Source organism: Delphinus delphis, chromosome 4, assembly GCF_949987515.2.
Source record: "Delphinus delphis chromosome 4, mDelDel1.2, whole genome shotgun sequence".
Classification (NCBI taxonomy): domain Eukaryota; kingdom Metazoa; phylum Chordata; class Mammalia; order Artiodactyla; family Delphinidae; genus Delphinus; species Delphinus delphis.
The window spans coordinates 10,277,790-10,300,156 of NC_082686.1; the positions used below are offsets into that span (position 1 = coordinate 10,277,790).

A 22,367-nucleotide genomic window follows, 5' to 3' on the forward strand; every position below is an offset into this window, starting at 1 on the left:
TCCTTCCTTATGTTCTTGCTGTGGATGTCTTCCCAGACATAATATTTACGCTGTCACAATCGGGGTTATTGCATATTTGTGTAATGTTTGTTACGTAAGGCATTTTCATTCTTAAGGTATTTTATGTTATTCGGGGAACAGTGTGGGGAGGCTGCCTCTCAGATGAGTGATAGACTATGGTTGAAGGAAAGGTACGTGTAGAAAAGGATAGAGTGTACCGGTATTCTAAGCAGAGACGTGTCTGTATGGAGTGGTCACTACTGAGAAATGGTCTGAATGACTCACAGTATTATCACAGGATCCAAGTCATAGGGGGAGGAAAATTCATCTGACAATCTCAGTGTTGTTTCATGGATAACATTCAAGATAATGAGCTGGCAGTCGGGTCTCCTGGAGAGAATACAAAGAAAAGAGGAGAGTTGTGTTAAAATCAACTCTCCCATTTTCCCCCTCTTTTGGGCTGCTATTGATCTACATTTTAAAATTATATATGTACTGAAATCTGTTTTCAGACTTCGGTGTGGGCAAATATGGATGGGAAAAGACCCAGCCTCTGATACCCGCGGTCTCTGGCAGCCCTAGCAAATAATGCCTTTCGATGGCAGGGCGAAAGCTAGTGCCCACGATCTGATGTAGAATTCGTCTCTAGAGATCAGCTTTCTCATTCTGTTTCAACTTGCCCGTAAAAGAGTAAAAACACTTTCTCAAAGCATGTTGCTTTCCACGCCTCCCCCAAACCACCACCCAGCAGTCCCTGTCCCGCTTGGTGTCATGGCAAAGAGGAGAGCTTTCTGGAAAACTGCCTGTTCCTGGAACACGCAGCTTTGCAATTGATCTCTTCATGGTTTTCTTGCTGATTTAACGAAGTGCCAGGCATTGCTGATGGTGTTGGACAGCTTTTTTAAAATTGAGGTTATTTATACGAACAGTATTTAAGAACTGATGGGCAGAAGCTGGACTTCTCTCCACCACCCCTCCCCCAAACCCCTTCCTTGCCAGCCGGCTTGCTTTGGATTGAGGCAGCCCTTTTTGGTGGGGACAGAAGACTATCAATCTGAAAGTGCCTCCGAGAGAAATAATGGTTGAGTGATTTTTAGAGCTTCCTGTTTTAGCAGCAAGCATTATAGACATAAACAGTGATCCGGCCAACGGCTGCACTGCTGCTCTGGTTCTAATGAATCAGTTTTGTATTTTCTTTTGTGCTGGCTGGCGAGGGGCAAGAGAGGATGGAGAAGACTGGTTATGGAAGAACATATTCTGTTTCTTTTTCTTTATTATTTGTAAAGAAAAATGACTTGTTGAAAGGAGAGATGGTATATTGTCTGATGATTGTTTTCTTTCTGTTGGTGATTATAAAACATGTTCAGATGAGAAAGGGGATGTTGATGAATAACCATGTACTGTCAAAATGGAGAGGTTATGTGGTTTTGAAGGATTTCGTGGACTTTCAGCCAGAAGTGTGTGTGTGTGTGTGTGTGTGTGTGTGTGTGTGTGTGTTTGTCCATACTACCACTGAGAAGACTTCCTGGACCAAATTATCTTTGAGGACTAAATCCATACTAACAAGGTCTTCTCATCTGAAGCCCCAGTAAAGCAATTAACAGGAATTAATATGTGAGCAGTGTGGACTTAATGAGCTGCCTGTGAATACTTTCAAAGGTGCCAGTTTTATCAGTTCACTCTTGGGGCATTCAAGATTTTATGTTTATAAGCATGCATTAGTGGACTTCAGGCAAAGCCCACCCTCCGTCATTGGTCCTGATGTGAGTCCCACTTTCAACAGAGATGTATTTCGGTCCATGTTAAGAACCGAGCTTGCCATGGCATTCCTGTTGCTGGTGCCGATTTGGGATTCCAGCCCATTCCAGTCTCTATTAGGCTATATCGAGCAGCTTATCCCACTTAGGAACTCCATTTTATGTCACTGAACTTCCTCCAACGAGGGTTTCAGGTAGTTGAAGGACCCATAAATCAGAAGGTGATCCCAACAACCTCCTTCGAGAGACCCGGTGGCCATCCTGCCACTGGATTCAAAATGCGTTTCCTCTGGTTTCCTTGGTGAAGAAACATTCACGTAGGAGCCACTTAAACTGTGTTTTTCTCAAAGATGTAAGTAAATTTCCTGTCTGTTTCTCAACTTAGATGAATCCCTGCTTTTACCTTGAGATTTAAGAGCGTCGTTAAGGAGGTAGGGGCAGCCCAGTCTGCAGAGCTGCACCCTCCCCGCAGCTTCCGGATCCAAGGATGCTTCTGGGTCTGGTGAGCGGGAGGTCTGGCCGGCACCCTCGTGGGTGGTGTGTGGCCTTAACTGAGTCACCTTATGCAAACAAAGGAAACTCTCCTTGGCTCAAACAAAGGCTGTACACAGGAATACAGGCATTTGAGCACAGTTGGTGAACTGTGTGCTTATCAGATCTCAGCAGAGAAGGCAAGGAGGGATGGGCCTGTTTGTAGGTGGAGACACTCCAGTTTGCTCTAGACATTGGTTTTGGGTTTTTAGAGATGTTTTTCCTTCATTCTATTTGAAACCATTGTATGGAGTAGTCACTATCTATCTATGTATCTATCTATCCATCTATCTGTAATTAATGACAAACAGTCTAAACTCATATCCTAGTACAGCTTTGGCCTCTTTACGTGGTGTGTTTCCAGTACCTATGGCAGTTGGGTCTGTCCAGATGTTCTGCCTTCCCCGTCCTGCTTGAAACCTCAGGGCAGGTCATAGTTGGTAGATCTTATCTGTCAATCTGCCTATCAATTTGGTCTCCCTCGGCGGGTCCCAACATTTGGCAATATCTGAAGACGTTTTTGGTTGTCACCCCTGGGGTGAGGCGTGCTCCTAGCCTCTAGTGGGTAGAGTGACTCCCACAGCACGTAGGACAGCCCTACCCCTGCAAAGCGTCAGTCACGCTGAGACTGAGAAACCCTGGGCTGGCCTCACACGAATGATCGTGATAAGTCATAAAATGTCTCCTCTCTTCCCTAACACTTTCTTCCTCTTTACCAAACTTATGAAAAACTTCAGTTCACACAGAATAAAAAAAAAAAAAAAAAAAATGAGAGAGCATCACTGCACATTAGTCTTTTTCTAAATATGAAAATATACTAGAGTTCTGTGTGCATAGGATCGCACCATCTTGGCATCTCCTGGGTTGGAGGATGTGTGGCAGCCAGAAGTAGAGGCTGCAGGTGGAGGGGGCCACCCGGCAGGGAAAGCTCTCCCTCGAGGACTCCCCCCACTTACAGCTGCTCCCTCAGGAATACCACACAGGTGCAGGTCCACAGGGACCATCAGAAACAGTGAAAGTGCACGCTGGCTTCTCGTTGCCATCCTCCTCCCCATCAGGCTTCAGTCAGGGGCCACAGATCCGCTAATCCAGGAACATGAATTGATGTGAGTGGACAGTGTCCACTTGAACTAAAAAGGGCTAAAAGCAAGGTCCTGGTATGCATCACTGACCAATACCTTACAGACTCTGAAAAGGAGTCAGTTTGCACACCCAAGGGCAATGCATGGAAGGAGTAGGGACGGGACAGAGGCTGATTTGCCGTCCATCCCTAGGAAGCCCTGGTTTGCTGCCCACGTGTTAGGTGTGCAGGGACCACGGACAGACAGAGGGCTGGGTTCTTCTGGAGCCTTCTCCCGCCTGCCCTTACGTGTTGGTTCTGCTATCATCTATTTTCTATAATACAAGAAGACTCAGGGGAAGATGACTTGAAAAAAGTCTGCAAAAAAGAGTCCTCTAGGTGTTCTCATTGAATCACAGTGGTGTCTGCTACAGGTGGAATTTCTTGAATACATTTTGCTGTGACTGCGGTCTCTAGTTGTTTGTTTGCATTTACTCTGCAGGGGCCCTCACTCCGAACTTTCCTGCCCCTTCTATTTCCTGTAAGTTTTCCTCAGTAAAGCAACCAGCTCCCAGGTTCGGCGTGGAGATCAATTGTGTGTCAAATCATTTGAGACCTGGAAGAGTTAGCTATCCTCCTGGGAATTCCCGGGCGGCGTCTGAGCTGGGCTGTACGGAGCCCACACGCTGCCCACATTCTGGGAAGTGAAGGTCACTGGGGAAGGAGCTTAGGAACAGCTGTGGCAGGGAGGCGCGCACTGGTGCACTGCGTTGCTGGGACCTCAGCGCCAGGGAAAGGATGAAGATGGACGTGGGACTCCCCAGGAGGTGGCCTTCCAAGAATTGTCAAAACACAAGAGATCCCGCCTTTAACTAGAACAGCACTGTGTGGTATCACCAGTCACTAGACCAGTGCCTGATACAGAGTGGGGACTCATTAAATATCTCCAGATGAGTGACTACCCCAGGACTCTGCCTTATTCTAGGCAGTAGAGCGTAGTGGTTAGCACATGGATATTACTGAATTCTTCCTGGGAGGACAGTGTCTCACCCTGGGCACCATCAACGTTTAGGGCTGTTTATTCTTTGTCGTGGGAGCCATCCTCTGCATTTTGGGATGGTTAGTGGCATCCCTGGCCTCTACCCAGTAGCCAGGAGCATTCCTTCCATGTCATTCATGGGTGGTGACAACAAGAAGTGTCTGCAGACTTTGCCAAATGTCGCTTCCTGGGGGAGAGGTGGGGGGAAGAAACACTGATTGAGAACACTGGCTCAGAGTTGTGTGTCTGTGGGCAAGTCACTTGACCTGTCTGAGCCCGATTCAGCCTTTGTCCAAAGGGGGCGGGGTACAGTGAGGATTACCTGAAGTAACACAGACTTTAGGGGTTACTACTTTTCGTGGTAAGATCAGTTGCTGTGACTGACTCTGCAGGGAAGCTGACGGCAGCTCTGTGAGCTCCTAACAAACAATACAACCGGGACCTGCTTTTTTGTTTGTCTAAATGAATGACTTTTCTGAGAGGGAACATCAACCCTTATCCTGATCCCTCGGCCCCACAGAGCCAGCTCTCAGGACACGGAAGGGTTATTTATGCGCAGCGGGCACTGCGATTTCAGATCAGCAATGGAAGAGATGAAATTAAATATGTACTGTAATCCGAGGCACTGTTTTTCATGGGAAAAGAAGCTCTCCCAACTTAGTCCTTCCAACTCTTTTTTGCCCAAACATTAACAGCATGCAAATATTTATGATTCATACATGCCCCTTTAATTCCCAATCGTATTTTTACAATAAACACGGCATTTTCACAATGAAGCAGAATAATGCCTTTGTCCTGTTGCCGGGCTCCGCAGGCTGGCACCCAGCAGCATCACATTCTTCCTGCACCGTAGTTGCTGACTCCACCCAGGTTGAGGGGAGTTTTATAGTGGTGCCGTGGCAGCTCGCCTTGGACCACACTTCAGGGCATCCTGGCTGTTCCCCTGGAAGCCTTTGAAGGTTGTATCTCAGCATTTTCAGAAACCGCAAGCCAACATCCACACATGGTTTTCTTTTCTGGCCACATGTCAACAGAGAATCGATCCATCTGGCTGTTGCTTGGAGAGGTATCTTGCATTCTGCCCAAATCCATGGGCTATGGAGTCCACTAAGGCCATTGTGTCCCATTTAATAGTCCTCTGATTCATGATAACAACATAGAAACACACGCATCTATTTGTGACGATTCTACGGGTCTTTGGAAGGTAGTGTGACAAAGTATGAGAAGGTGGTGTGCTTGCCGGACTCACTTAGATGTGCCGGCCTCAGTCTCCGCATCTGTACAATAGGTATGACAGTGCTCTTCATATGTACCTCAAAAGGTTATTAGGGTGATTAAAATGAGAAGGTGTGTGTAACAAAACAGGAAGAAAGAGCTATGACTCACCGCCGCATCGTTCTTCCTTCTGTGGGAGAGTCACTGAGGCAGGAGGGAAGAGAGTGGGCAGGAGGTAGCCCGTGTCTCCCTGAGTCAGAAAGTCAGGAACAATGCTATTTCCATTGTCCACTCCTCGTTGGCAAGGAATTTATATTCCTTTATCCTCCGAGGAACTTTGTAAAATTAGAGTGCCTGAGACACAGCAGGAATTTCATAAATATTCATAAATAAATGAAGGAATAATAATAATATAATCATCCCAGGCGTTTGCCGGGCAGCAGCCTGGTGATGGACCTTGTGTTCTCTGTTTTCATTAGTGAGTTGCTCACAGGCTTTGGACCCTGTTCGATCAGGGAAGCATAGTGCCCATGGCTACTTTATCAGAACTGTCCCCCAGCCACAGAGGTCATTTCCTGGGGGTCTTTCTTTCATTCATCAGATGTGCACTGTGTACCTGCTGCTTGCAAGGCACGGGGCTAGCACTGGAGATACAAAGGCCAGCTAAAGAGAAGCCACAGCATGCCGGGGCCGGTGAGGGGCCCGCACCATAGTGAAAGGAGTGACGGAAGCAAAATGCACAGCTGGGTGCATAGCCCACTGCAAGCTTAGGGGTCTCTCTGGACAGCTTGTCATCTCAGTGGAGATGTTTCAGGGTGACGAGGGGGCTACCAGCTGAAGGCATCAGGACGAGTGTCCAAGCACAGAAAACAGGGTTGGGGAGGAACACCGAGCTGGCCAAGAGAGCTGGTAAGGGCCTTGACATCCACATTGGGAATTTGGTCTGGCCCCCCAGCAGGTTTTAAGCAGGGAATTGACATCACCAGATACAAATGGTACGAAGATGCTGGGATTGCAGACTGAAGAGCAGACAGGGCTTTTTGGAGGGTGCTTGGGACCTGAGAGACGGGATCCAAGGTTAGTTGAATTCATGGATGCCAAACCCGTGGACACGGAGGGGTCACTGTATATCCAGTTCGCAAACCCACCATTGCTAAATGTCACCATGTCTAGAAATCAGCTCCCTCCAGGCCCCGCCTACCACACCCTGCAGCCTTGCCTAGACCTTCCTTCTTCTTCCTACTTGGCCTCCATCCCCACCTGCCCTCCCAGCTTCCTGCAGTAGAGCTATGGGTGCGAACAGCCTGGCAGGCAGGCACTGAGGACCCTGACGCTACCTTCCCTCCAAAATGCCCCCCTACCCCCCCATCCCCCACCAGGCCTCTCTGCCGTGGTGGCATGTGGCCTTGGGCTGTTGTTTGAGGCACTGGGCTATGGGCACCAGCAGGTCAGGGCTAGGACAAGGCCAGCCCCAGGAGGTCACTTTGGTCACCTGTCCTGTGTGGCATTTGGCCCGTTGGGTGGAAACTGTGGAATTGGGATGTGCCAACCAAAGGGTTCTCCAGGATGGAAGTACAGGGCAGCAGGCGTGGCCTTGACCTAAAGAGGCTGTGAATTCAGGGTCTTGGAGGTGTTTGGGCTAAAAGGATTAAAACTTGGTTCCTCATCCGAGACGCTCAGGCACTGGGACACCGAAAGAAAAAAGGAAGATCGGAAAGGGGCCATGACATCTGGGGAAAGGAAGTGCAGAAATAGCGTGAGAGCATCATGCTTCTTTGGGGTTCGGTAGTGCGCCTCATGAAGAGAAAGCCTTGCCCATCCAACCCTTTAGTAAAGCTGGGCTCACACCCATGCCACCAAAAGGGAGAACTGAGCCTTCCAAGTGAAGTCAGACCTCATAAAGAACCAGCTGTCAAATGAAGTTTACAGAATAATCCATTGATCCATTTATCACACATTTTTTTCTTACTGCCTCAGAACAGAAAATGCAAAGATTAATCAAACACCATTGCTGTCCTCACACAACTCATTTTTGTAGACCAGCTCCAGAGAAAACACTTGGCATGTTTTTGGTTTTCTCTAAGTAAAACTGCTATGTTTCAAGTGTTGCATCATACTCAACGCATGCTGTTTTTTACGGAAAGCTTAGTTCTGTATTTTCAGCCCCTGACTCTCAGGCAACTTCGCGGGGTTATCCTTGTACCAATAGCTGGGGCCTCCCCCGTACATTTCGCCTGCGTGGCTGCGGGTGCCATCGGTAAGGACATCGTAAACACCGGTGCTTTACACCCAAGTGGACACCCACCAACATCGCCGCCTCGATTCAATGCAGAGAAACCGGGAGATTCTGCACAACTTAAAGAATCTGTCCTCTATTCAGAAATCCCCAAATAAGTAATTATACAGCCCCACTGTCAAAAATAGTGGGAAGTGTTTGGGTGAGGAAATGGACGCGCAGAAAAACGGGCACTTTGGCCGTTAGGTTGTTCCAGCGGAAAAGCGAGAAACATAACTTAAAGGTACTTTGTGAAAAATACCCCTGATTCAGGTTTCTCCTGGAATCTGAGGGTTTGTTCATTATAATACTTAGTTATCTGTGATTAAAATTAGACCTGGCACAAACTACATGGTAAGAGGAGAAATCTTCCTGCAACATCGCAGAATCTTTTGGGATTTCCAGAATTTGCAAAGAGCAAAACTTGAGCCTTCCCTGGCTTTCTTGGTTTTCAAAAGCTGCATTTTTATTTTTTTTTTCTGACTTTCCCTTTCTCCCTCTCTTGGGTGTTTAACGTGTGTGAGCATGACCGGTTTCCCCGCAGAGATGCACAAATGAGTGGAAACTGTCGTGATTTCGTTTCCTAAGCTCTGCGACCCCCTCAGCACACGGTCCTCCGTGTGTACAGCCTGCCCTTGCGTGAAAAAGGGCAAGTTTCACACCCCGTCGAAACTGGCCGAAAAAGGAGAAGATGACTCATGGGTCCAAACCTTCACCAAGGAGAGTGACTGAACCAGAACCCAATGGCTGAGGAGCCACCGCAAGTGGCTTGGCTACCCGTGAACCAAACTTAGGGAGGGGCGATCACAAGAGGACGGAGGGAGACACCCATCGCCATAGGAAGACGTGGCCGCGACGTGACAGGGCACGAGCTTCTAAGGGCGTGAGATGATCTTGAATCGCCTTTTCACCTTCTGCTCCTCTCTCCACCCTCGCCCTCGGGGAACAGGTGCCCATTTGCAGCAATCCTGAGGTTTCGCCACTTCCCAGATGTGGTGAGGAAGTGGCGTGGTGCCCTGGGCCCTTGCGGAACTGCAGCATCCCGCCGTGGCTTTATGAGACCACAGCCGGCTGCCAGAGTCCAGCAGCCCCGGGGCCTGTAAATGTGGGACCTAAGAAAGCACAGACCTGGGGCTCTGTCACTGCCTCACCCTGGAGAGTCTGTTATGGCAGCAAATACCCAGGAAGGCTCGCCCCGTGACCTTCCTCCCAACTAAATAAAGCACTCAGGATTTTGCACTGGCATTTGCATGAACACACTGGCATCGAGGGGGACCACACAGGCTCTGAGGGGAGCGTTTGACCCGGCTTGTTTGTAAAGTGGACCAGCCAGTTGCAATTGTGCCTTACAAAGGTCGCCAGCTTGTGGGAGTAGGACTGACGTTGAAGTGGAAGTTCCAGGGGAACGTGCAGTTTTCCCCGATGGGTCTTTAGGCCCCATTCTGCTGCCTGCGTTTGCTGAAGTTCCTAAAGAAGAGAGGATGGGCCTGGAGGGGCTCAATCGGTTCCACCTACTGCACGCTGAGGCTCACCTCACCTCCCACCATCAGACCTCAACGTCGATTCACCACCAGCTGCACCTCACAGGATTGCCCGCAGCTCTGGTCTTTGTGGAATCATGTTTGTCACATCTTTAGTGATAATTAAACTGATATTTGCCGATGCATTATTTCAGTTAATTTGCATAACAGCAGTATGAGATGGAAGGACTGTTATCACCCCTATTTTACAGATGATGAGGCCCCCAGAGAGGTTAAGTAACTTGCCCAAGGTCACACAGCTAGCAAGGTGCAGAGCTGAGGTTTGAGCCCAGGCGGTCCTCACTGTTAACTAGCACCCCATGCCTTGGCACCTCCACAGGGTTGTATAATCAAGTTCTTGTCTTTTGCTGCTTCCAGGCTTAAGTCAAGACAGCCCTTCTCTCCTTCACTGTTTCTTCCCGCCTTCTTATTCAGTCCTGCTGTTTGTGCTTCTAAACAGCATTCCTCCTGCACACCACCTGCCAGAACTCATGGTGCTGTTTGGGTGAGGTTTCCGTGAGCAGGAGAAGGAAGGTCTCAGGGACCCCCTTTCCTTAGCTCCCTCCGCTGTGAATCCCCACGCAGAGCACCTGTGACCCTGCAGCTTGCCCCCTGGGGAGCCCAGGGCTGCAGTCTTTCAGCAGCACAGCCAGGGGCACCTCTGCTCACCCCATGGGCCAAATCCAGGGCGGCAAGGAGCCTTCCGGCCTCTCCAGGCAAGGACCCGCTCAGGCTACAAATGGGAACATCAGCTCTCTCTACGGCAGCCCCATCTCCCAACCCTGGAGTTAGTCCCAAAAAGCCGATTTCGCTGGTTATTTAGACGATCCGTCCTCCTTTGCTCTCCCCTACCTTCTTACTAGCCTGGCCACAGCTTGCTGAGAAAAACACTTGAGAGGCTTTTGCTCTCCACACCCACACACTTAAAATACCAGGCCCAGAGGTCATTTTGATGACGGAATCTGGTTAATAACACGCATGCTCTAAGTGCAGCTACCACTGCTGCAGGTGCTGGCTAAGAAGGGCTGCATCTCGGCAGGGGCAAGCCGGGGCGTGGTGGGGGCGTGGTGGGGCGTGGTGGGGGCGTGGTGGGGGCGTGGCCAGGGCGGAGAGAAGAGGACAGAGGGCATAGTTCCGAGGGTTCAGTGTGCCCACTGGGTGGCTGTCCCCAGGTGTCAAGTCTGGTGCCAGGTCTGCTCGGAAGAATACAAGGAAGCCGATGACAGAGTTCTCCTGAAGTGGAAAAATGTCACACACACCTATGAGCAAAATGACATCTCTTATTGCCTCTGTCTATGAGGTCATAAGCAGATGTCCTGGTGCTCAAGGCTGTAAACAATAGTCCGTTGTGCAGGACGCGAACCGGAATACCCCACCTTCGTGAGCCACAGTTACTGTGGCCCAAATGCCCCACCTAGTAGCTTTTACTGGACAGACACTTCTTGACTGCACGTAAAATGATGGGCATAAAATAGTAGAATTATAATTACAAGCAACGATTTCACAAATATTCACTTTGGTTGAATTTCCTTCCCGATTCAGTAGGCCAGTCTGTGGTTAACCAGGGTAAGCGCCAGGAGCCCAAATTCAGCTCAGTTAGAAACTGCTTTTGAACTATAACCCAGGCTTTCAATTAGCTGTTGAGTACAGTTTGGGTACATTAGTGTCACCAGGACTGTTTTCGCTTTTGGGGGCAATGGGAAGAGCATGGAAAAGGTACCACGAGTCTGGATTACTGGTGCTGGTACCACTGAGTTTGAAGGTAGAGATTTAGGACCTCATGACAATAACGTGAAGCACAAAGCTGGAAATCTGGGTTTTCCATGTATCCAAGCTGTGTGACTTTGGACAAACCACTCACCCTTTCTGAGCCTTAGCTTTGCTACCTGTTAACCAAGGACAATAAAATCTTTCTTGTTTATTTCATGAGCGTGTTGTGAGAACCAAATAAAATAGTATATGGGAAAGTGCTTGAAAACTTGTAAGTTTTACACAGACCTGAAAAGGCCAACATTAGGAAGACAGTGATTCTCTGTTGCCATTTAGGAAATCAAGAGTAGGATGGTTGTAAACTTATGGTTACCAAAGGGGAAAGGGACCGGGAGGGACAAATTAAGAGTTTGGGATTCACAGATACATACTACTATATATAAAATAGATAAACAACAAGGACCTACTGTATAGCACAGGGAACTATATTCAATATCCTGTAATAACCTATCATGGATAAGAATCTGAAAAAGAATATATATGAAAAAGTATATATATATGTAACTGATCACTTTTCTGTACACCTGAAACTAACACAACATTGTAAATCAACTATACTCTAATAAAAAGTTTTTAAAAATTAAGAAAACAAGAATAGGATGGTTGTAGGAGGGCCGCCACAGGAGTGGGACTGTTTTGGGGGTAAAACCCACAGGTACAGAGAGAGTAGTTGTCACTTGTAGTGCCAAGACTGGAACTCTATGACCTTTGGTGTCTGGACTGAGTTGAATAGCATCCCCTAAAAAGTCATGTCCGTGGGTGACCTCAGAATGTGACCTTATTTAGAAATAGGGGCTTTGCAGATGTAATCAAGTTAAGATAAAGTCATCCTAGAGTAGGGTAAGCCCTAAATCCAGTGACCGGTGTCCCTGTAAGGAGAGGGAGATTTGGAGACAGAGGACAGAGAGGGAGGGAGGCCACATGAGGAAGGAGGCTGAGAGTGAAGTGATGCTGCCACAAGCCAAAGAATGCCAGGGATTGCTGGGAACCGCCAGAAGCCAGACAAGGCCGGATGGATTCCTCCCCAGAGGGAGCACGGCCCTGTCGACACCGCAATTGCGTCAACACCTCAGCTTATGGTCTCCTAGCGCTGGACACCGGAACTAGGAGACAGTAAATTTCAGTTGTTTTAAGCCACCCAGTTTGTGGTAATTTGTTACAGCAGCCCTAGGACGGAAATATAGTGTTTTCATGGAATCTCTGAAATGCTGAAGTTGCAGGCAGCCGGGGAAACACCCCTGGCACAGGCACACGCCTACACACGGAGATGGGCACTGGGATTTCATCTAGAAGATAAAACCAGGGACTTCCCTGGCGGTCCCGTGGTTAAGACTTCGCCTTCCAATGCAGGGGGTGCAGGTTCCACCCCTGGTCAGGGAGCTAAGATCCCACATGCCTTGGGGCCAAAAAACCAAAACATAAAACAGAAGCACTATTGTAACAAATTCAGTAAAGACTTTAAAAATGGTCCACGTCAAAAAAAAAAAAATCTTAAAAAGAAAAAAGAAGATAAAATCAGAGTTAAAGGTGACATTGTATGTATCCCAGGAACGCCTTCATTTTGCAAACCAGGAAGCTGAGATCTGGAGAAGTCAAATATTGGTACAGGAACCTAAATCTTCTAACTCTTTTGCAGGAAGAGCTGTGCCTCTCTCTCTCTCTCTCTCTCTCTCTCTCTCTCTCTCTCTCCTCCCCCATACACACACACACACACACACACACACACACACACACACACACACCTTTGAATACCATGTGCCAGATGCTATTTTAATGATTTTACTCATATTAATTCATTTAACCTCTCCCCAAATTCGATAAGGTAGGAGAAGTTATATGTACCCATCTTCCATGTAAGGACACTGAGGCACAGGGAGGGCTAGTGACTTGTCAAAGGTCAGCTAGCCAGAATTCAAAACCAGAGGGCATTCTCTGAACTGCTTAGCAAAGAAGAAATGCTTTTAAGTAACTAATGTATTTATATATTAATACTTTTATTATAAATTATATATTTCAAAACAATTTTTAAAAATTATTAAAAGCATTGCATTCGGGCTTCCCTGGTGGCGCAGTGGTTGGGAGTCCGCCTGCCGATGCAGGGGACGCGGGGTCGCGCCCCGGTCCGGGAGGATCCCATATGCCGCGGAGCGGCTGGGCCCGTGAGCCATGGCCGCTGAGCCTGCGCGTCCGGAGCCTGTGCTCCGCAACGGGAGAGGCCCGCATACCGCAAAAAAAAAAAAAAAAAAAAAAAAAAGCATTGCATTCGACCTATGCAATGAAGACATGCTTGCATTTCTTAAGTATGTATAAAATGCTTAGATGGAAATCCATCTGCGTATTTACGCTAACAGTTGTCATTGAATCTCAATCTGTCAGCTACATATCCTTAAATCCATTTATTGAATATAAATTTTGTCTGGCCAACCCCATGAGTGCCTATAATAACATCTGGCCTTTCAAAACAATATTTAGAATCAACCAGCAAATAGTATTTTTAACACAGAGAGAATCATTCCAATTTAGCCTAGCCTCAAACTTAGGAATTCTATCTTTCCTAATCCTTGGAGGTACAAACAAGTTTAGAGGGCAAAGACAGAAATGGTTTCTTTTGCTCTGAGCTTATTAAAAGGGAGGACCTGGGGGCAAGGAGTGGATGGCTGCCAATCTGCTCCTATGTCCCTGGGGTCCCGACCTGAAAGAAAACACAACTGAATCTCTCTTGATCCTGTGTTATTCATGACTAAACAAAAGCCACGTGACTAAGGGAAGTGTCACATCTAGACAACGTAGATGTACATTCCAAAATTTAAGCAAAGCCAAACTCAAAGGAGTATTGGAAAAACCAGTAATGCGTGCTGAAGTCCTGCCACCTTTCCAGCGTGAGGGCTGGAAATCATAAATTAATTTTGAATTACCCAGCAGATATATTCAGGCCATTGCCTCATTCTTCGTTGCTCTCTTTTGTGTTCCAACAGGAAAGAGCTTCACTCTAACCATCACCGTCTTCACAAACCCACCACAAGTTGCCACCTACCACAGAGCCATCAAAATCACAGTGGACGGACCCCGAGAACCTCGAAGTAAGTGGGCCGCCCCCCGGGGCTGGCACCTTCCCTCCCAGCTGGTACGCTCAGGCACCAGAACCCTTGTGTTCCATCAGCATCACTCAGATGTGGCTAAAACTTCTGCCACAGGGAAATGTCAGACCCCTGCAGGGAGGGAGAATTTTCCTTTTGACACTCTCGCTCCTCAAAGTTGTCTCTGAGCGCTGGGCTCTTGTTTTGAAGCATCTTCTTGGAGGGCAAAAGGAAATCAGGCTGACTCAAGGGCATGTCAGAATCATTTCAGGACTGCATGGGCCTAAGGACCAAATACGTGGTAAAGTTCAAGGAAGATTGGCCAGGGGCAGAGGTGGTCAAAAGAGGCCAGAGGGTCAGAGTGGACCACAAGGGGCTGATCACCATCCATGCTGGCCTTTTATTCACTTGGAGGCTGGAGATGAAATCTATGAAAATGACCCTTTCCTTTCTGTGCCACAGATCAAAATCTTATTACAGGATTGTTTAAAATAGAGCATGGGAGGGGAGAAGAGTGCCTGAGAGAAAACCAGTAAATATAGAAAGAGGGTACAAAAAAAATAGTTCCTGTGAGGAAAGCTTTTTTATAAAAGGAGTGGGGTTGTTTAGTCTGCAGAAAAATGTCTTCACGGTGACTTAATGACTATCTTTGAGTAAACACACAGTAACACTTTTCCAGAACCACACCCTTCCCTGGGATGGAGGCTGGGTTCCAGTTCCAGATCTGTGGAGCTGACTGGAGCCCCCGCCCAGCATCTGCATGCCTCCTAACCATGTCATGCCCCCGGTGGAAAATTAATATTCTCTATTAATTTTTATAAAGGGTGGGGTTGAGGGTGTCAGAAACAGGGCTTCCTACCATGCCAGCAAGTTGAGATACAGGGATGACAGGTCGTAAAATGAAGTGGTTAAGAATTTGGGTTCTGGGGCAAACAAGTGGAGTTCCGGTTGAGGCTCTTAAGCCTTCAGGAAGTTACGGAGCCTCTCTGAACCTCAGTTTCCTCATCTGTAATATGGGGATAATAATGGGAGCTTCTCTATCAATTTGAATGAGACAATGCTGTATATGCCCGGCACAGAGAATGAACTCAGGAAATGCCAGCGGAGCCTCCCTGCCTGCATCTCTGGCTGCTGCTCTGCACCCCCTACCCCAGGACCATTCCTCCAGAGGACCTGCCTGGTGCCTCTGGGGGCTCTAAGGTCGCCCCTGGGGCGTGGCTCTCTGCAGGTCATCCTGTGAGCACCGCAGCTCATGGCAGTCTTTCCTACAGTCCTGGCCACAGTCTCATGGCATCTTGATCACCCGCTAGAAACATCCTGGGTGCTGCCTCAACCTTCCCCATACCCCAGAGTGGGCAGAACCCAGCAGAGAACCACCACATCCACCAGGGACACCCCCCTGCCCCCCAGGACATGGTGTCCGTTCACCATCTCCTTCGTGCCATTTGCCTGCTCCATGACTCGCGTTATTTCTGACCTCATTTCCCCCTGGCAGATTTTTCTCTTTAAGCGCCTGGAGATGTTCTGGCCATATCCGGGCTCAGGAAACTCTGGGACTTGGTAGCATCCCCTGATTCCAATTTCTGTGTGAAAAGCAAACCACAGGCTCAGAAACACACAGTTCCAACCAAACCCTACTTGGGAGGTTTCCAAAGTAGGAATGGCAAATTGAAGACTCCTAGTGACCCTGCATTAAACATAACAGACACACCACACAGGTACCTTGGTGCTTGCAGAGGACCGAAGAGGAAGCAGGCTCAGATTACAGCAGGCATGGGGTTGGGGAGCCGGCAGTTGTGAGGTGTAAGGCAATTGACCTTGAGGGTAATTAAACTTCCAGAAAGGCTCACTTAGGAGGCTGTAGGTTCCCTATCTTTAAAAACAGAAGCAGGGAAGTGGGGAGGGGCAAGATAGAGGTAGGAGATTAAGAGGTACAAACTACTATGTATAAAATAAATAAGATACAAAGATATATGGTACCATAGGGATATAACCAATATTTTATAGTAACTATAAGTGGAATCTAACCTTTAAAAGTTGTGGATCACTATGTTACACACCTGAAACTTATATAATATTGTACATCAACTACACCTCAATAAAAACATTAAAAAAACTAAAAATAGGAGCAATAGCCACCTCTGGGACAGTTCAAAGGTAGACCTGCCTGGAGGAGGAAGCTTAAACCAGGAGACCCCTCCATATGCCTTCCGCTGCCCCTCTTCTCTCAGGCATAATGAAGGGCAGTTTTTGCCCCACAGGCAGTATTTCCTGTAACATTCAAAGAACTGATGGTGGTTGAGCTTTGGAAAACAAATGATGGCCGCTTGGATTTTTAAGAACTGGCAGTCAGAAGGGAAAAACATGTGATTGTAATGGCCCGCCTGTATATACAGTTGACTTAAGAAAACAGTCATTATTGGGAAGGGCTCTTTGAGCAGGCAGAAGGGATTTGCTCCAAGAAGACACCCATTTTTACAGAGTCTTTCCTGCCAAATGGAGTTTGGGGTCTAGGGAAAATTTAACTTAAAAACCAAATTAAGTTAAATGAATACGTATGCGTATGCTATAAAGAGGTGTGAGAGGCCTAGGTGGATAGTCTCCATTTCACAAGGGACTTCTACACAAAAGTCAGATGCACACAGTCTCCCAGGGTGACTTAGGTAATGCTCACTTTTCTATTCACTCTCTGAAGCAAGGCAGGCCTAAAGGCATGCTGTTTTCTTACGGTTACTTGAATGTCTTGATTCAAGGTGGGAACTACTTCTTTTGATGAAACTCTGCTCACAGCCAGTTTTGTTCTGTGTTTTTAAGAGAAAGTTAACAGAATTTTCCCCTGGCTTTACTGAGATATCATTGACTTATAACACTGTATAAGTTTAAGGTTTACAACATGATTATTTGATATATGCATATATTGCGAAATGATTACCTCAGTAAGATTAGTTAACACATCCATCACATCGTATGGTGACAGTTTGTTTGTGTGTGTTGAGAACTTTTAAGATCTACCTTCTTGGCAGTTTTGTTGTTAACACATTATTGACCGGGGGATTTTTGCAGAAACTAACTCCTGTGGCCATAATACACGTCTCTGGTCAAAAATGTGTTGACTAGAGTCCATGCTGAACATTAGGTCCCCAGAACTTTTTCATCTTATAACTGGAAGTTTGTACCCTTTGACCCATTTCCCCACCCCCAACCCCTGGCAACCACCGATCTCCTCTCTGTTTCTGTGAGTTTGTTTTGTTTTAGATTCCACATGTAAGTGAGATCATACGGTATTTATCTTTCTCTGCTTGGCTTATTTCACTTAACATAATGCCCTCAAGGGCCATCCATGTTGTTGCAAATGGTAAATGTCAGGATTTCTTTTTTATGCCTGAATGATATTCCTGTATGTGTGTGTGTGTGCATGTGCACGCGCGTGTGTGTGTGTGTGTCACGTTTTCTTTATTCATTGTCTGTTGATAGATACTTTGGTTGTTACTATGTCTTTACTATTGTGACTTATTCTTTCTAATGCAATTTTAAGAGAGCTCATTGCACAGAAATTCGTACGCCCAGGCGGTGTCAAATCTATGGATTAATAACACCTCCCAAGTCCCTTCTATCATTATTATGGTGCTATGAATTCTGGGTGATTCTGGCAAAATGGTCCCAGCATCACCAAGGTGAATAGTTTTGAAAAGTTCTTTTGTTTCATGAAATCAATGACTTTGAGAGCTAAAAGGGACCTGAAAGAGGCTTCAGGGCTAACGGCCTCCTCGATAAGGGAAAGCAGGCCCAGAGAAATGACATGATCTGCTTAGGTTGGGAGAAATAGTTGGTGATGAAGCCAGGATTAGAAATGAGGAGCTCCTGATGCCTCATCCTGTGCTCGTATCCATCCGTCTGTCTGTCCGTTCATGCATTCACCTCCCCGTCCATACCACACCGTCTACACCTCATCTATTCTAGGCTCTCTGACCCAACCTCGGTATCCTCATTTTCTAAACGAGGTGTCGGCTTATAGGACTTCTCACATGTGTCCCGGCTCTAAGATTGTCTAGAAAGGGCAATTGTTGGCGCTGGATTGCAGGCACGGCGCCTTCAACGTAAACCATTTGTGCAAAACCAGAAGGAAAGCTTATCTCATTCAACCTGCCAGTCAGGTCAATAAGAACAGGACAAAGAATTAAGAAACATGCCACAGCTAGTCTGCTGGCTGGGCCGATGGGATAACTTGATGTTTCCCAGCCATCTTCCTGGTTTTCAGTGGTGAAGTTGTAGCAAAAAGAGTCTTCCAAAGAGAATTGAAAATATTTTTCATTTCGGATGGTTACTTGCCCTTTGACAGTAGCTGACCTGCCTCTTAGTGAGTCAAGACTTGTTTTTCCCACATTCCACAGGATTATTTTTACATCTCAGATTAATAGAGAAATTATTAATTGTTGAAAAATTAAATTTATTACGGAGAAAGAACACCATCAGAAGCTATCTCCTGCTGGGATACTTCTTGCAAGCAGCAATGTGGGGTCTGTTTTCAGTTTGTAGGTAGAACATTTAGAAGCTTGTCAACCTATTAAAAGATAGTCTTCTCTTTAAGCATGAAAGATAGAGTGAAAGGAGTTTTCAAGAAAAGGATATTTGAGATTGTTTTTATGTTTTTGTTTTCTGTTTTTTTTTTACTATTTCAGGGGATCTAATGGAAAACTCTAGCTCTCAACCCATGTGCCTGTAATTTAGCCCATGTGTCTGTAATATGACAATACTGAGATACCGAAGCATATTCTCTGTAGATATTTCCCTAAATAATTTGAATGCGTGAATTAATTCAGCGCTATAGAGGAAGATATTTGGCTGATGAGGGGTTGAAGAGTAGTTGGGACCCCAATGACTGACCCAGTGATGGGGGGCCGGGGAGTGGGGGAGATGTCCCAGTAGCGTGGATCGTGGATTGGACATTCTGATGGCACAAGCCATCATCTGGCTGGCCAGGTATCCGTTACATCTGGAACACTGAGTAACTAATTAAAAATTGAAAAGCTTCTTAAAACAAATATTGGCCATTTCTGGGACAACTTCTGCCCTCAGGTTAAGGGAGCCCTTCACGGTAACTGTTGTGTCTGAGCCCTTGAGATGCAGAATAACGGATAGCCAGGTGGAGCCGTTACTTTAAAACTTCGGAATATGCTACTTTCTGGGACATTAGCCTTTTTGCCAACTAACTATAATACTATTTTTATGGGGAGTTACAGTTAAAATAGGTCGATTTAAAATACGCTTAATTCCCCATCACTCAATTGCTTTGTTAAGGACTTTGTTGAGAGTACATCACACAACTATAACTTTCTTCTATGATATTGAATGTAAATTGCAAACCTATAATATATATAGAGAGAGAAGAAACAGGATCTTTGTTTATGACAGTCATGTTTCAAGTGAAAAAGAGGAATGCATGACAGGCACCCATAAACTTATGGTGCTAATGGACCTAAAAACGTTTGAAATCAAGTTTGTCCAGAAAAGTGTGGGATGAGCAGAAATGTTTATGGATTTGCTCTGGTGACTGACTGACATACAGTTCTCTTTTAAAATGTTATTTTCTCTTAATAATAAAAATACCTAAAAATAATAATAATAATACCTAACACTCAGACAGCGCTAATTGTTTGCCCAACACTGTTCAAAGTGCTGCGCATACCTTCATTGACATAATTTTTGCAAGATCAGGTAAGGAAATTGACACAAAGAGAAATCCATTCCCTTGCCCAGGGTCACACAGTTAGTCAGCCAGAACTGAAACGAAGCAGTCCAGACACTGCAGGCCACAGACGCCAAAGTCTGTTTTAAGAACTACACCAACTGCTACTTGAGCTTTACTGTGTTGAAATTTCTGTGCAGAAATTGTATCTTTAGGAGAGTTTATCAATAAAATTCTGGTTCAAATACAGTTTTCTTGGAGAAAGCAGAGCCTCATAGCCTCGGCAGTCGTCATTTTTGTACCGATGGGATGGAATCAGTGTTTTCCCTGGGGCGGTGCTGCAGTGAAATGTACAGCCATGCTGTCACATGTGGCAACTTCTGGTTCCACATCTTTCACCAGGGTCTGCTTGGGGACCTGGCATCAGTGGGGGCCTGAAGCAGGGATGCTGCCCAACATAAACCTCTCCCTCCAGTGCGGGCAGGCAGGAAAGATGAGTCATGTGACAAAGATGACCCCCAGGTGAACCGTCCGAGTCCGTTTCCCCCTTCGGCAAAGAACTTCCTAGAGGGCCCACGTACACAGTTGTGGAGCCTGTTAGGAGGATGCAAGTTCGTGTCATTCTTTGCTCCTGACTTGTTAGTGGAATGCCAGGAGGTTTTCTGGATCTGTAACCTCAGGATCGTAATTATCAATCCCCGATTACTTGGTTCGCTGGGAATTGCTTCAAGCATGTCCTCTAAGTAATGAACGATGATCTACGTAATCCCCCTTTCCTTGGATCCTTCCAATGTCGGATTTGGATTTTCATTCTTTCTAGATGAAATTGCGATCCCCGAAAGAAAAGGAAATAATTCCTTCTTCCCTCTCACCCAAATATAAAGTAGGAGACAGAGGGTCAAAGAGGTAGAACGTTCTACTTATATTCCTCCTCCCACTGTGAAAGGCAATTCATTGCTAACGTAGACGTTCTGGGGTGACTTCCGCTGGTGCTATAATCCCCACTGTGCTGAACTCCCCAACTATCTGATGCCTTGGCAAAAGCAGTTTTTAAAGCGCTGATTATCCTGCCTAAATATTTCCAAGGAATTTTAGAATGTCTTTCTGGTTTTTATGCTTAGTAACATCAAACTAGAATTTTATATCAAAGAAGAATTTTATATACATAAAGACTTCCATGACCCTTGAGCTTTTAGTGGACTTCATAGAGCTTTTAGTGGACTTACCCAGGCTGAGGTCTGAAAGGGTCCCTTGGATGAGGGGTGTGTAAAAGGACCCTGGAGGGAGTAGGGTTCTGCCTCTGGAAGCAGTGATAACCCCCCTCAGTAGCTCGCCCGAGACCTGGGCAGACCTGTGACCTCTTGGTAACTAGCTCTGTCTTATACAGAAATCACCAAGATGTTTAGGTGGCATTTGTATTGCTACAGAAAGGAAGGAAATAGTTCCTTCCAGGTACCAGTGAGAACCCAATGAAATGATCTAGGTACCTTCTCAGTCTAACGCAGCAGGCATGGGGGAGAGAAGAAACATGGAATGAACCTTAAACCATGACGTTGAATATCTCCTTCCATCCAGACCATTGCAAACCCATATCAATATTTTAAATGCCACACCAGTGAAGTCAAGATCTAAGCTAACATATCACAGTCCTTGTTAGAATTTAGTATACGAAGTGCTAAAAGAAAAAAAAATCTTGTCTGCATTTAGGCTTCCATCTCTTAATCTTAGAACACGTATAAGGCTTCCCTGGTGGCGCAGTGGTTAAGAATCTGCCTGCCAATGCAGGGGACATGGGTTTGAGCCCTGGTCCAGGAAGATCCCACATGCCGCGGAGCAAGTGAGCCCATGTGCCACAACTACTGAGCCTGCGCTCTAGAGCCCACGAGCCACAATTACTGAGCCCGCATGCCACAACTACTGAAGCCCACGGGCCTAGAGCCCATTCTCCGCAACAAGAGAAGCCACCGCAATGAGAAGCCCGCGCACCGCAACAAACAGTAGCCCCCACTCACTGTTACTAGAGAAAACCACGCACGGCAGCGAAGACCCAACACAGCCAAAGATAAATAAATTTATTTTTTTAAAAAATGTATAAAGTTTTCTAGATCCTGAACTGGGGGGACCTGGGTTTCAGACTGGCGCCACCAGGCCAGTGGGTGTGAACTCAGGCAGTTCTTAAGTACTTTGTCCTCACTTCCCTCTTCTGTCCAACCAGGCAATGGGACGAGATAATATCTAAATTAGTCTGCACTGAAGGAGTAACAAAATATCATCAGAAAAACAGAAGCCACGGGCTGCCCCACAAACAGTGCCCCTCAGAGGCTGACCCCCGTGGGCCGCCGTCCACAGGGGTGTATCCTTCATACGTCAGACATATCCATATACACTCAGCTCCTACGTTAGATATTTTTTTGCTCTACGTTTTTGAACGGCTGTT

The 22,367-nt window shown here is 46.6% G+C and overlaps 1 protein-coding gene across 1 annotated transcript in view; it reads left to right on the top strand.

The window, feature by feature from the left end:
- RUNX1 (RUNX family transcription factor 1) overlaps positions 1-22,367 on the top strand; it is a 244,159-nt gene that overhangs the window by 166,475 nt on the left and 55,317 nt on the right. The window contains exon 5 of the mRNA XM_060010336.1: positions 14,143-14,247. Coding sequence (XP_059866319.1) covers positions 14,143-14,247 — 105 coding nt within the window. The remainder of the gene's footprint in view (positions 1-14,142; positions 14,248-22,367) is intronic.